Here is an 11,789-nt window from a genome sequence, read left to right as displayed (position 1 = left end):
TAGAGAGGCTTTCTGCATGCATCACTGCTGTGGAGGCTGATTTCAGTGATCTGGAACAGCATTTGTACCAAAGTGAACAAAGGAGCTGACATACTTTTAAAGGCAGATGAAGGAATTAGGAAAACAATTGTTTTCACTGCAAGGTTTGGATCCCTTTGAGGCATAAAGTACAAAACATCTGGTCATGCAGAAACTTTTACTTTGGTCACCGATAGTATTCCTAGTGACTTAGTTTACACAGTAATTGCATAGTTTATCGTACAAGCTCTGAAAAGATTATCAATCATATGGTCTAATCTGTATACTGCAGGTCATTACAACTTTAATATCTTTGTGGGTATAAACACTTCTAAATTTATTCATTTGTGATAATACTGTCACTTCTGGAAGGTCTTGGTTGGGGGTTGGGAGTGTGTGTATGTCCTCATCTGAATTGTTTTTTCATTTTATGTGTGATTGTTACTGTTTATGATATTGCTACTGTATGATATGGTCTCAGGTGTCTTGGATGCTGCTACTGTTACTTGTCTGTAATTAGTTGGAATGTACTTTATGACATTTTTGTGAGGATTACATTTTTTTATGGCTGCATTGTATTGGTGGCTGATGGTCATTCTGTTGCTGACTAAAACATTCAGACTCTCTTGCTCAGCTATTGCAGATGATGCACCCTTTCATTACTGCTGACATTCTTACGGGTCACAGTCCTGGTTTAAGGGTGACATTCAATTTGAGAGTGACACTAAGCATATGTTTAGGCAGCTAAATTTAGATATGCTGTGTGTCTAAACTTCGGTTTTAACCAGATGGAAGATGGGGATGTAGACCTTTAGTTTTCTGCCCAGCTTTTAGCTGTTGCTCCAGAAGAGTGCCTTGACTCTGCCAAATCCATATGTATGTCCTGGATATCCTAGGATATCTCAAGAGACAGAGGGTGCCTCTTTGATAGTATAATCAATGAAACCGAGAGACCTCCTTTTCTAAGCCCAAAGCAGACACAGAGTAGCTGTTCAGTTGAGTAGCTCTCTGCTCTTGCTATAGTCTCCACTTAACATTGTGAGACCCTAGATGCCTACTGTACATGGGAGCCTAAACTTAGATGTTGTGATCTCAAACTAAGTCCTGGTGTTGGACTTGTGAATCAGTAGGAGTTGATACCTAAATAACTTTGAAGAAATCATCCAAAATTGTATTTTTTTATTACTTAACTAATTCACTTCTTATTGCTTAATTCTTGTATGAGATGTGATTCTTCTCATCCCAATTTTTATTTTTTAGGAATCTGTCAGAAATAAGTCACATTACTATGTGGCCTACTTCTTGTGCTAAGGTCTTTTCAAAGATACTGAGTAAGACTAATTCCCAATTTTCTCCCTGTGGAACTCCACTCCGTTTTCCAAAATGTTACTTCAGCTTCTCTGTTAAGTATTCTCAAATGCAGGTCTTCTCCATTTTCTCCATTATCTAGTTCATTGCCCTATTTACAGTTCTTATAAAAATCCTGGTTTTCTTTAATAAGTAATATGTCCTTCAGCGACACTGTAACCAACACTTCTGTTATTGTGATTGTTTAGATATATTGTATAGCCTCCTTCTAGGAAAAGTTTGCTTATGAAGATTTCAGGTTTGGCTGGCATGATTGATTAATTTCTTACTTATTTCCACATGGTTTATTATTTTCCCTTCAAAATCTGTTCTAAGTCTTCCGTGGTAGCATAGTGAGCCTCTAGCTGCTTCTTTCTCAGGTATAGCTATAACATTCATTGTTCTTCATTTCTTCTGATGCTGTTTCCCAAGTGACTAAATGTGTAGAGGGGGTAGGGAGTTAATTTACAGATACTTTTTTTATGTAGCAACTAGTGAAGTTTCACAAATATTTCTAAGCTGCTGCTCCCAGGAGAGCTGGTCCTGTGTTCTACCCTCCCTAGCAGCACGTTCCCAAGCTGCCTTTTGCCTTTTACCAGCACAAGTCTTCATAGAACTGCACAGCTAATCTGATCAAGGAACTGATCCAAGTTAAAAAATAGTAAGTTTGTGACTGACTTTCTCAGTCTGGTCCACTGTGTGTGGATGTATTTGATGTCACGGAAGGAACCAGCTGGGGATGGGAATAAGCGGTTGTATTAGGGACCAAATGACACTGCCTCTTTTGGTAGCAGTACCAATTTATACTGTTGTAAATGCTTCATGGAACTATAGGGTAATTTCATGGTGGCTTTTCATCTAGGTATCTAGAATTTTTTTAGGCATTTCACAGAATAAAGAATAATTTCTGCTGTGTTACTTAGAAGAAACTTTTCACTCTTGTTCATATGCATTAATAAAATATTATGTCAGCTGTATCATAGTTCTTGTGAGCAATCCTGAACAAATCTGAGTTATTTAAAATTAGTTTGGTCTTCAAAGATGACGTAGTATTTGATGTTTAAATAACATTACTATCTGTGATTGATACAGATGGATTGCACAAAATCAGGCTAAACTATAGTGAAGACTCAGCTGATGGCAGTAAACTAAATGAAGATGAGCTTATAGATTTTTCTGAAGACCAAGATAACCAGGTAAAGCAATTTTATTTGGGAAATACAAACTGTTGCGTTGTATTTTGAATGGTCAGCTTAAGAGCTGTACACACATTGTGAATGTGCATTGTCTAAAGCTAGTTATCTTTGCAAGTGTCAAATCCAAAGCACCTGTAACCTACAAAAATTTGCAAATTAGCTTGACAGGAGAGGATTGTACATTTGTTCATTTAATTGTTTAATAGGAAACTGCTGTACTGATCCTGCATTTAATTTTGTGAGTCTTTTGCATCGTGACAATACTACACAATGATTTTAGTGGAAACTCTGAAAGTCAACACATTACTGTCTTTCATCTGCCCCACCTGTATGTTTATCTACCAGACCCAAGAATGAGTTACTCTTCTTTCAGCTGCATTTCCTGGACATAAACAGACACATTTATAAGTAGGTGCTACTCTGCTGGTTTGTTTCATTGGTGCTTCTCCTAATCAAATTTAAACAACATGGATTTATAATCAAGTAGTGTTCTTGTTCAGATTGGAAGATGTTTAGATTTTAGAGTTGTGGAGAGACTGATCGTTAAAATGGCCTTTACTGACTCACTACTGGGTATGAGGGCGTTATTCCATAGCCCTGTTGCTTCTACAGTTCAAGCTCAATGTGAGCAAGCTAGGAGTTACACATGTACTCTTCCTAATTGGCCTTGCTGTTCATGTTCCAGGTGTATGACTCCAAGCTGTCCAAAATAAAGAATTGGAGACTATCAAATATACAGTATAGGAATTACCTGGTTTTCACCTTTGAGTCCAGAACAAATAATTATTTTCCAAAGTCTGCAGCTATTTGTAATGGCTTCCAAATAGTATTTATATATGTGCACACATATAAAAGTTCCAGTTATTGTTGAAACCTAACTATGCTTTTCATACAGACTCAGCCCACCTCTCCTGTCATGCCACTTGCCCAAACATGCTGTGGTTCTCACCTGATGGAAGTGCCTTTCTGTCTATTTTGTAGCAGTTAAAAGTTCCTTGAAGATGGAGAATGAGTAGTACAGTGTTCCCAATCTGAAGTACATGGCATGGAGGCAGGGAAGAAAGCACATGGCCTGCTGTGTTCGCTGAGAGGAAGAAAAAATGTTGAGTTCCCTCATTGCAGTGTAGCTTAGAACTTACTTCAGGCTGAAGCTATTTCTGATATCTTCTAGAATGCACAAAGCAAGTATAGAAATGGTAGACCATGACAAGTTCAGTGCACCTTCACATCTGCCAAAAATGGAGTTGAGGCTGCATCAGAAACAAGTGTTTAGGATCTAGGCAGTAGCTTCTAATATGTTAACATCTTCATGGCATAGCATGAGGATTTCAGTCATAGGATCCTGCATGTTAGTGAAGTGTATGTATTTCTCACCAAAAATCTCACAAATCATGCTGTTATGGGGGTTCCCATTTTTGGAAAGCATCTCTTTCTCTATAACTCAGTGGACTGTGGTGGTAAGACAGGTAAGAAACTATGGATCATTGGGTTACTTTTAGATAGAACAACTTAATGGTTTTGCTCATAAAACTTTCATATCCTTCATAGCAATCAGTATTGAAATCAAAGGATATTCCCAGGTTTGTGGCATGACTGGTTTTGCAACCCATGAGATATAATATCATGGCAGTTTAATTTCCCTTGCCCTAAGAACCGACTTGGTGCATTCTGGAGTAAAGATCAAATTTTATTTCTGAGTTCATTGCAGATTTTGTCTCATTTCATCTAGAAGATTACATACATGAAACCACCAAGCAAGTTTTTAGTAATCATTAGCAAGAGAAAGTATTGATAATTTGGTTTATAACTAAATAATGGAGACGTGCCTCTTCTAAGCCAGCAATGCTTTGAAAATGTCAGTTGCAACTTTTTTCTGGTTTCAGCAGTCGTTAAATAAATAGCACTGTTCGCTCCGTGTTGTTCCGGCATGAATTTCAGAAACTGTGTGACTAAAAGTTGGTAATGCAAACTTGACAAACAATGAATGGTTTCCGATTAAAGCTATCACTTTTTTATTAAACTTATGTTACTGGTCTTGAGTAAAAATGCTAAGTATAGCAATAATTTCTTTTGCATCTGTTTGAAAAACAATACTAGCTTTTAAACACCCTTAAACATGTTGCTTCTGTAGGAAGACAGTAGTGATGATGGTGGCCTTGTAGATGATAACTGTAATTCAGAAATGGGACAATGGCACCTGAAGCCTACTATCTGCAAACAGTAAGTATTAAAACAGTTTAAATGGAAATTTCATAAAAGTTTATGAAATTTAAAAGAGAGTAATTATGGTAAACAGTCATACATCAGTCTTCAAACACTTTAATCAACGTGTTATTAGTGTTTGAGAGAATTTTATACTTTGTACTATCATCTTCTGTCAGCAGAAGATTTAATGAATGAAACTACGAGTGAAATAATAGCTTTTTGGGTTTCTGTTAAGCCTGTGTGCTGCTTCAGGCAATTGAAGATTGTTTTTTCAAATAAGGCTGTTCTTTGATATCTTGCACTTAAGTTCCTACAAAAAGAAGGTGCAGAGGCATGTTTAAATGTATCCTTCTATATTAAAAAAGAAAAAAAGTCTTTAAATGAAAATAAGTAACTTAATTTAATACTAAAGAAAAATTTTGTCACCACTCAAATTAGTACAGGAAAATGGGAATAATTTTAATTGCCCCCATTTCTTACCCAAGTGTGTTCTAGCTGTTTCTCTTTATTGTCTTTTTCTTTTCTTAGCATTATTCTTTTTTCTCTAAGAATGTTGCATGGTACTAAGTTCAGTTACATTTCTTTGTTTACTTTTTAACTGGTTTTGGATTTTAAAACTCTTAAAATATATTTTTGATGTTTGAAACCAAGTAACTATTTATTAATAATGATTGACTGCAGTTGCTTGTATTTTGCTGTGACAGAAATGCATGATTCCCCATCTAGAAATACTGTTACTACTATTGCTGTCTTCACAATTTCATTTGTATTTTTTTGTGATTTATTTATCCATTTTTATATTTCCTTCTTTGTGAATAAAATGGTTACTAGAAAGGTACAGGCTTTCACAATACATTCTTATGGTGCAGGATAAAACTATGTATTTGAATGTGATATGGAATGTGTATGAACTGTTCGTAATATGCTTTCATGGAGGGGTAAAAATCCATTGGTGTTGAGAGTTTTAAGCATATTTATGAGCTTCTGATTATAGCTTGGCTAAATTTGTCCCATTCTGATGATGGATTATCTGTGCATAATACTTTCCACCAGACCTTATTTTAATCCAAACATGAAATTCCATGAGATCTTTGAGACATAAGTATCAAAAGTCATTAAGGGCACTTAAATACTTTACTATTAGCATATTTTTGAATTAATTCTATATGAAAAAGAAAATTACCTTGAAAAGCTTTCACTTCTTCTCCCCCACCCCCCCCCCAGTACTGGATTGTGCATTTTTAAAGAGCATTTTCTACATAAATAATAACTTTCTTTTATCAGAAATTAAAAGAACCACAAGTAAAAGCAAACATTATTCAAGTGACTACATGCTTATGCCTAAAAATTGCATTTGTGTAAAATAATTTATAAATGCAAACAAACCTATACATAAACACAGTCAGGTATTTTGTCTGAATTTACTGGTTTGCAGTTTCTATAAAGGATGACTTGTCTGAATGCATGTGTGTTATTGTTAGAAAAGAGAAAGCAGAGCTTTGTGAAAAGTAATTTGCATCCTATATATTCCTCAAAATACATCTTGCATCTAATGCTGAGATTCTGAACTCTGGTATGAGTTAGCTTTGATTTATAAATCCAGCTGTTGCATATAAGGTGGCTGATATGATTGTTACGTTTATAGCTACTGCAAAGGTGGTATCCTCTAGATCAAGTGATAGGGTAGTGTGCAAGAGAGTGTTCAAACAGTTATCTAGAAAATGTTTGTTTATGGATAGAGTTTTTTTCTAAAGTCTATCAAATAGAGTAGGTGTGTGTTTTGTGGGTAACTGTCAGGTAGATTTCAGATTCATTGGTTGGGATCACTTCTTGAACATGCCTGCCTACCGTCCTCTTAGGTGCTGTGGACTGTCCCATCTGTTCTCCAGCTGCTACTCCAGAAGGATGTTGATGGGTTCTGTGCCTTACTTTGTAGTCTCTGGCAGTGTCCCAGATACCTTGTGCATCTAAAAGAGCACTAGACACCTGAGGGAGTTTAAGCAAGTAGATTTTGTCTCTTGCAAATGCTTTCAGTCTGACAGTAGTGTATTTTCTAAGTGTATTCTGAAGTTCTCTGTACTTAGTGTATAGTAAAATCTAAAGATAACTTTGCATGTAGCTATCCCAGTTAGGGGATTACAGCAGCACTGGCAAAACTCATAGTATTGATCTAGTTTTGTTCAAGGTCACCCCACAGATTACTTCAGAGCTAGCTAGCTGTGTGACATTGTGTTTTCCAAAGTGCTTTAAAATACTACGTACTTAAAAATTTTGTTCTCTCTCAGGCCCTGCATTTTGCTTATGGACTCACTGAGAGGCCCTTCCAGGTCAAATGTTGTGAAAACACTAAGGGAGTAAGTTTCATATCTGGGTTTTTGGGTTTGGTTTTTCTTTTATTTACAAAATTCTGCAAGAAAACAGAAGTTTGAATTTGCATGGTCTTTTATCACAGATATTTAGAGGTGGAATGGGAAGTCAGGAAAGGCAACAAAAGAAGCTTTTCCAAAGATGTCATGAAAGGTTCCAACCCAAAAGTGCCACAACAGAACAACTTCAGTGATTGTGGAGTGTACATACTACAGTATGTGGAGAGCTTTTTTGAGGTATGTATACCTGTTTATGTACGTATTATTTTGGGTCTCCCACAGCAATCAAATATGAGCTATTAAAGTTATTACAATAATAAAGGGCTCTCTAGTGTAGCTTTTGTACCTATTTATTAGATTATGCATTATAAACTAGTTTACACATTAACATGCATAATTGTTTTTGAAAAATAAGCTAATTATCATTATTAGTTGCACATATGTATCAGAAATTGGAAGCCATGGAATTTTCTGAGAGAATGTTAAGAAAATACATTTAGAGTCTTCCTTGTGTTCTTTATAGTGCATACCCTTTAAAATTATCTGTTAAAAAACAGTTCAAATTTGAGTTCAAAATCTAAACTAAAGATGTGATACGAAAAGCTTGTTCTTTTTTTCCTAAGAAATGTGAGATTGAATAAATCCATTAATATGATACAGCTAGTTTTTATAACTTGCATTAAAATATTTAAGTGGAATCATTACAGCTAAATGCCAAATCTTGATTCCATTGAAGAAATTGGTTCAAATCTTACTAATGTTAACTGTCTCAGTCTTCAAGTTATAGCTCCTTTCACAAGTAGAGGCAGTAGCACCTTCAGGTCTGGGTTGGAAGGAGAAATGATCGTCAAGTGAGATGTTGCCTGCATGGAACGCTCTCTCCAGTCTATAGTACCTCAGAGCACTGTTCCTAAACTCTCCTGTAACTATTTTTCCTGAGAAAGCTGGTGGTTTCCTCTCTGTTTGTCCACCCTCCCCTCCTTTGTATTTTATATGAGAGCAGCAAGGCTTTAGCAGAGTGTGTTCATGCAAATGGAAGCCAAAAGCTTTTGCTTTACCGTTGAGCTCTGGGGACCTTAGAGCCATCCTCAAGTGCTTCCTGTCTTGTACACAGGGGATATGAGGAGCAACCAAGTTTTACTCATTTTAGCCCCTTCCTTCTTGCAAATTGTTTGCTGAATTACATCGGGCTGAATCCCTGGCCTTGCAGTATGGAGCAGCTTTGTCTGCCAGGGAATAGGGATGCCCTGTAGATATGTCAGAGAGCAAATCACAAGGTATTCTCAGAAGTAACACTAGTGGGAATAGGAAAACCTGGACTGGCTGCACGGTACTTGACTGTCTTACAGTTTCTGAACTAGTAATTTCAGCTGCTGATGTATTTGAGAAATTGCACAAGGTCTCATTGTTTTCAGCAGCTGTACCAACAGAGTGGGGAGTATGTGGGGAGGGGTGCCGAATTTGATGTTCACGGACTATTCAGCCACATCTTTTTATTCTCTGTGGATTTATTGAAAGTATCTCTTTTTTACTAATAAGGGTTAAAATCATGATGTGTGTTTTTTAAAGCCAAGACTCATTTGGCAGGGCGGGTAATGAGGCGGGTACCTGTCAGCTATCACACCAAGTACTTTTTCAGCCCTCCCTCGGCACCGTGCCGGTTCTGCTTGGCCCCTGGGCCAGGGGGGCAGCTCCCTGACCTGCCACAAGCCGGGTCCCCGCGTTCCCTCCGGCGGTTTGGGGCGGGGGGGGGGCTGGCCGGGCTGCCGGGGGCGCGACTCTCGCCGCCAGGGGCCGCCCTGGGGCCGGGCAGGGGGGGGGCTGCGGGGGGGAGCGGGGGGCCACGGAGCAACTCCCAGAGCAAGGAGGAGCTCCGAGACGGCGGAATACCCGCACAGCTGGCCTCTGACCCATGTCCCGGCTTGTCTTCCCCAAAGAGAGCAGCAACGACGACGAAAAGCCCTGGTTAAGGGTGTGTTCGGATTAATGTGAAATATCTTTGCTGTTGGTAACCACGCTAATTAGTTTTTGTTAATGTTCTTATTCCTTTGTCTGGCCTATTTCATAACTGAAATGATGGAAAACCTATTCAGTTTTTGCCCATGGTTTTCTGCATTTTTAGTGTCATTCTCCTGAAGCCTACTTACTGCTGGCCTTAGGTAGTTTCATCCACAAAGTCAGTTCAGCACAGGGGGTTTATTGCCATATAATCTAGTTGATGTTCTGTTTGGATGTGCGGTGACATTGCTAGTGCAGCATCAGGCATTGACATGTTCCTGTGCAGAATGTGACAAGTTTTTTCCCAGGTAGCCTTGCTAGTGTTAGCTCAGGGGGCGAATGTAATTTGCTCTTAAATAACCCTGTTAATGATGTAAACTAGATTACACAAAAGGAGGAGTTTGAGAGAAAACACTATTCCACAAACTGTTCAGTGGTTAGCTTCTCTTAATTCCGTGGATGAATGACCTCTAGCAAGAAAACAATGTAAGTGTAAAAAGGGCTGGTGGTAGCCAGGGGCTTTTCACAGACCCTGTTTTTTAGGGTGAAATGTAAAACTGTGTTTCCTAGTTGGTTGTGGTCCTAAAGGTGTTTATAAGACCAGGAGTATTTAGCAAGAGATTCTTAATCAGCTCTATATTTTGATGCTAGTTACCCTTTTTTTAAAAAAAAAAAAGGGTCTATATCATTACAATAATTTTCTCTCTTTTTTTTTAATTAGAACAATTTTACACATTTATGCAGTCAGATGCTTTGTCTAAAAGATGTAGCAAACTGAGTAGATTATTTGGGCCTTCTTACAATCAGAACTGTGATCTGAATGGATGTTGCTCTGTAACATACTGAAGATTCATTGACTTTTACCTTGATTTTATACATACAAAACACACAAATTGTAGAAATTTTGTTCCATGATGACAGAATGAGGTGGGGAAGAATGTAGTTTTCCCCACTACAAATCTCTCCAATCTTTTAGGTAATAACTCCTTACTCCAAACGATCTTTCTTTTCAGAATCCCATTCTGAGTTTTGAGCTACCAATGAACTTAACAGACTGGTTTCCACGGCCAAGAATGAAAACCAAAAGAGAAGAAATACGAAAAATAATCCTGAAGCTGCAGGAACAGCAGAACAAGGAAAAGAAGGGACAAAAGGACCCAGGTTCAATGGAAAGATCTTTGCAGGAAAAAACAGAACAACTTATCAACAGCAGCTCAGACTGAATGTTGTATCTGTTGCATGTTAGCTCCACAATCAAAACTGAAAATACATTTTTGTCTGCCCAAACTAAAGATTTGGCGTATTCTCTGCTCAAAGTTACTTGGGAATGTTTAATGCCTGTATAAATGTGTGTCATAAAATGATTTAATTCCCACAAAGATGTGTATTAAGTAAGCAAGTCTGTACATATGTTAATGAGGCCAACTTTTTCAGCATTTGTAATTACTTTTTTTCCACTTGTTAGGGAGCTTTTGTTATGTATTTCTGTTAATAGAACTTAAATAGCAACTTCTAAACATAAAGCAAATAAAGAAAATATTTATAGGATAAAATGGTTAACTTTTTCTTTTTCAGTAAAGTTGTAATGTTACAGGCTTAAGTAACATATAGGGAATGATTTGGTAGTGAGATAATTCATATTTTGACCCTATTTAGTTGCCCTTTACAAGATTATTCTGCTTGCGCTACAAACAGTAATATGGGTGTCTCAATGTACCATGGCCTCAGAGAGGGTGATTTCCATCCTCCCAGTATCTAAGTGTAGGCAGTGTAATAGTTACTAGGACTGCTTCAGATTTGGGGTTTTAAAAGATATGCATTGCAATTAAAATTCCACCCTTGCTTTAGTGGGACGGGCTAGGGAGAGGGGGAGAATGCTCTTTGACCAGAGATGACTATTCAAACAGTATTATAAAAGTGGTTTCAATGAAGTGATCTTGAGTGATACTATTAAATCATATTTTGTGGATCCCAAGTGTTGTACAGGTGTATTTTGAGACTTTCTTCATTATAAAATTGTATTTTGGTAAGTGTACTTGGAATAGCAGATTGCCCACATTACATTTTCTATGTTACAATTCTGAATGTTACATTCATATGTGCTTTATCTAAGTAATGAACATTTAAAAAGAAAAAAGTGTATGATTACTATTTTTTGTAATATCCACGCAAAAAACCAAAATACCAGTGTTCATTGCTTGCTTGTTTGTTCTTGGCTTTAGGTAGCGTCAGACTAATGTTGGGATTTGTTTGGATATTTCCAGTGTATTTTGATTTTACAACAATCAAAAATGCCATTGCTACTTAAACTGCAAACATAGCCTTTTATCCTTGTTACAGAAAGGCTTTGGTACTCAAACAAGGAAAGTAAGAGATGGTTTGTGCAAGGATATGTATATCCAGTCTTCTACTGCTATAAATACCTTTTAAGGGAATCAGAAACTGTCTCTTCCCAGGAAGGAATCTGTCAGGGGAAGAGAGAGACCTTCTACCCCTCCTTGCAGATAGTATTTTCTCTCCTGGTTTCTCTACTGGGAATGTTATTTGTCATTCCCTTCTCCCAAAGAGAAGCAGAAGGGAATTCAGCTACTGAACTCTGTCCGCTGAGAACAGTTTATAGACACAAGATCAAATCTAACCTAGTACTTCAGGTTCTACA

The 11,789-nt window shown here is 37.4% G+C and overlaps 1 protein-coding gene across 3 annotated transcripts in view; it reads left to right on the top strand.

The window, feature by feature from the left end:
* Positions 1–11,322, top strand: part of SENP6 (SUMO specific peptidase 6) — an 82,935-nt gene extending 71,613 nt beyond the window's left edge. For all 3 annotated transcript variants that reach the window (XM_074819734.1, XM_074819732.1, XM_074819735.1), the window contains 5 exons: positions 2,458–2,561; positions 4,693–4,781; positions 7,052–7,120; positions 7,219–7,369; positions 10,144–11,322. In XM_074819734.1, coding sequence (XP_074675835.1) covers positions 2,458–2,561; positions 4,693–4,781; positions 7,052–7,120; positions 7,219–7,369; positions 10,144–10,353 — 623 coding nt within the window. In that variant the 3' untranslated portion in view covers positions 10,354–11,322. The remainder of the gene's footprint in view (positions 1–2,457; positions 2,562–4,692; positions 4,782–7,051; positions 7,121–7,218; positions 7,370–10,143) is intronic.
* Positions 11,323–11,789: the final 467 nt, after the last annotated feature.

This window comes from Strix aluco, chromosome 3 (genome assembly GCF_031877795.1).
Source record: "Strix aluco isolate bStrAlu1 chromosome 3, bStrAlu1.hap1, whole genome shotgun sequence".
NCBI classification, from domain to species: domain Eukaryota; kingdom Metazoa; phylum Chordata; class Aves; order Strigiformes; family Strigidae; genus Strix; species Strix aluco.
The sequence above is the reverse complement of the archived record's forward strand: the minus strand, read 5'-3'. Positions and strand labels throughout refer to the sequence as shown.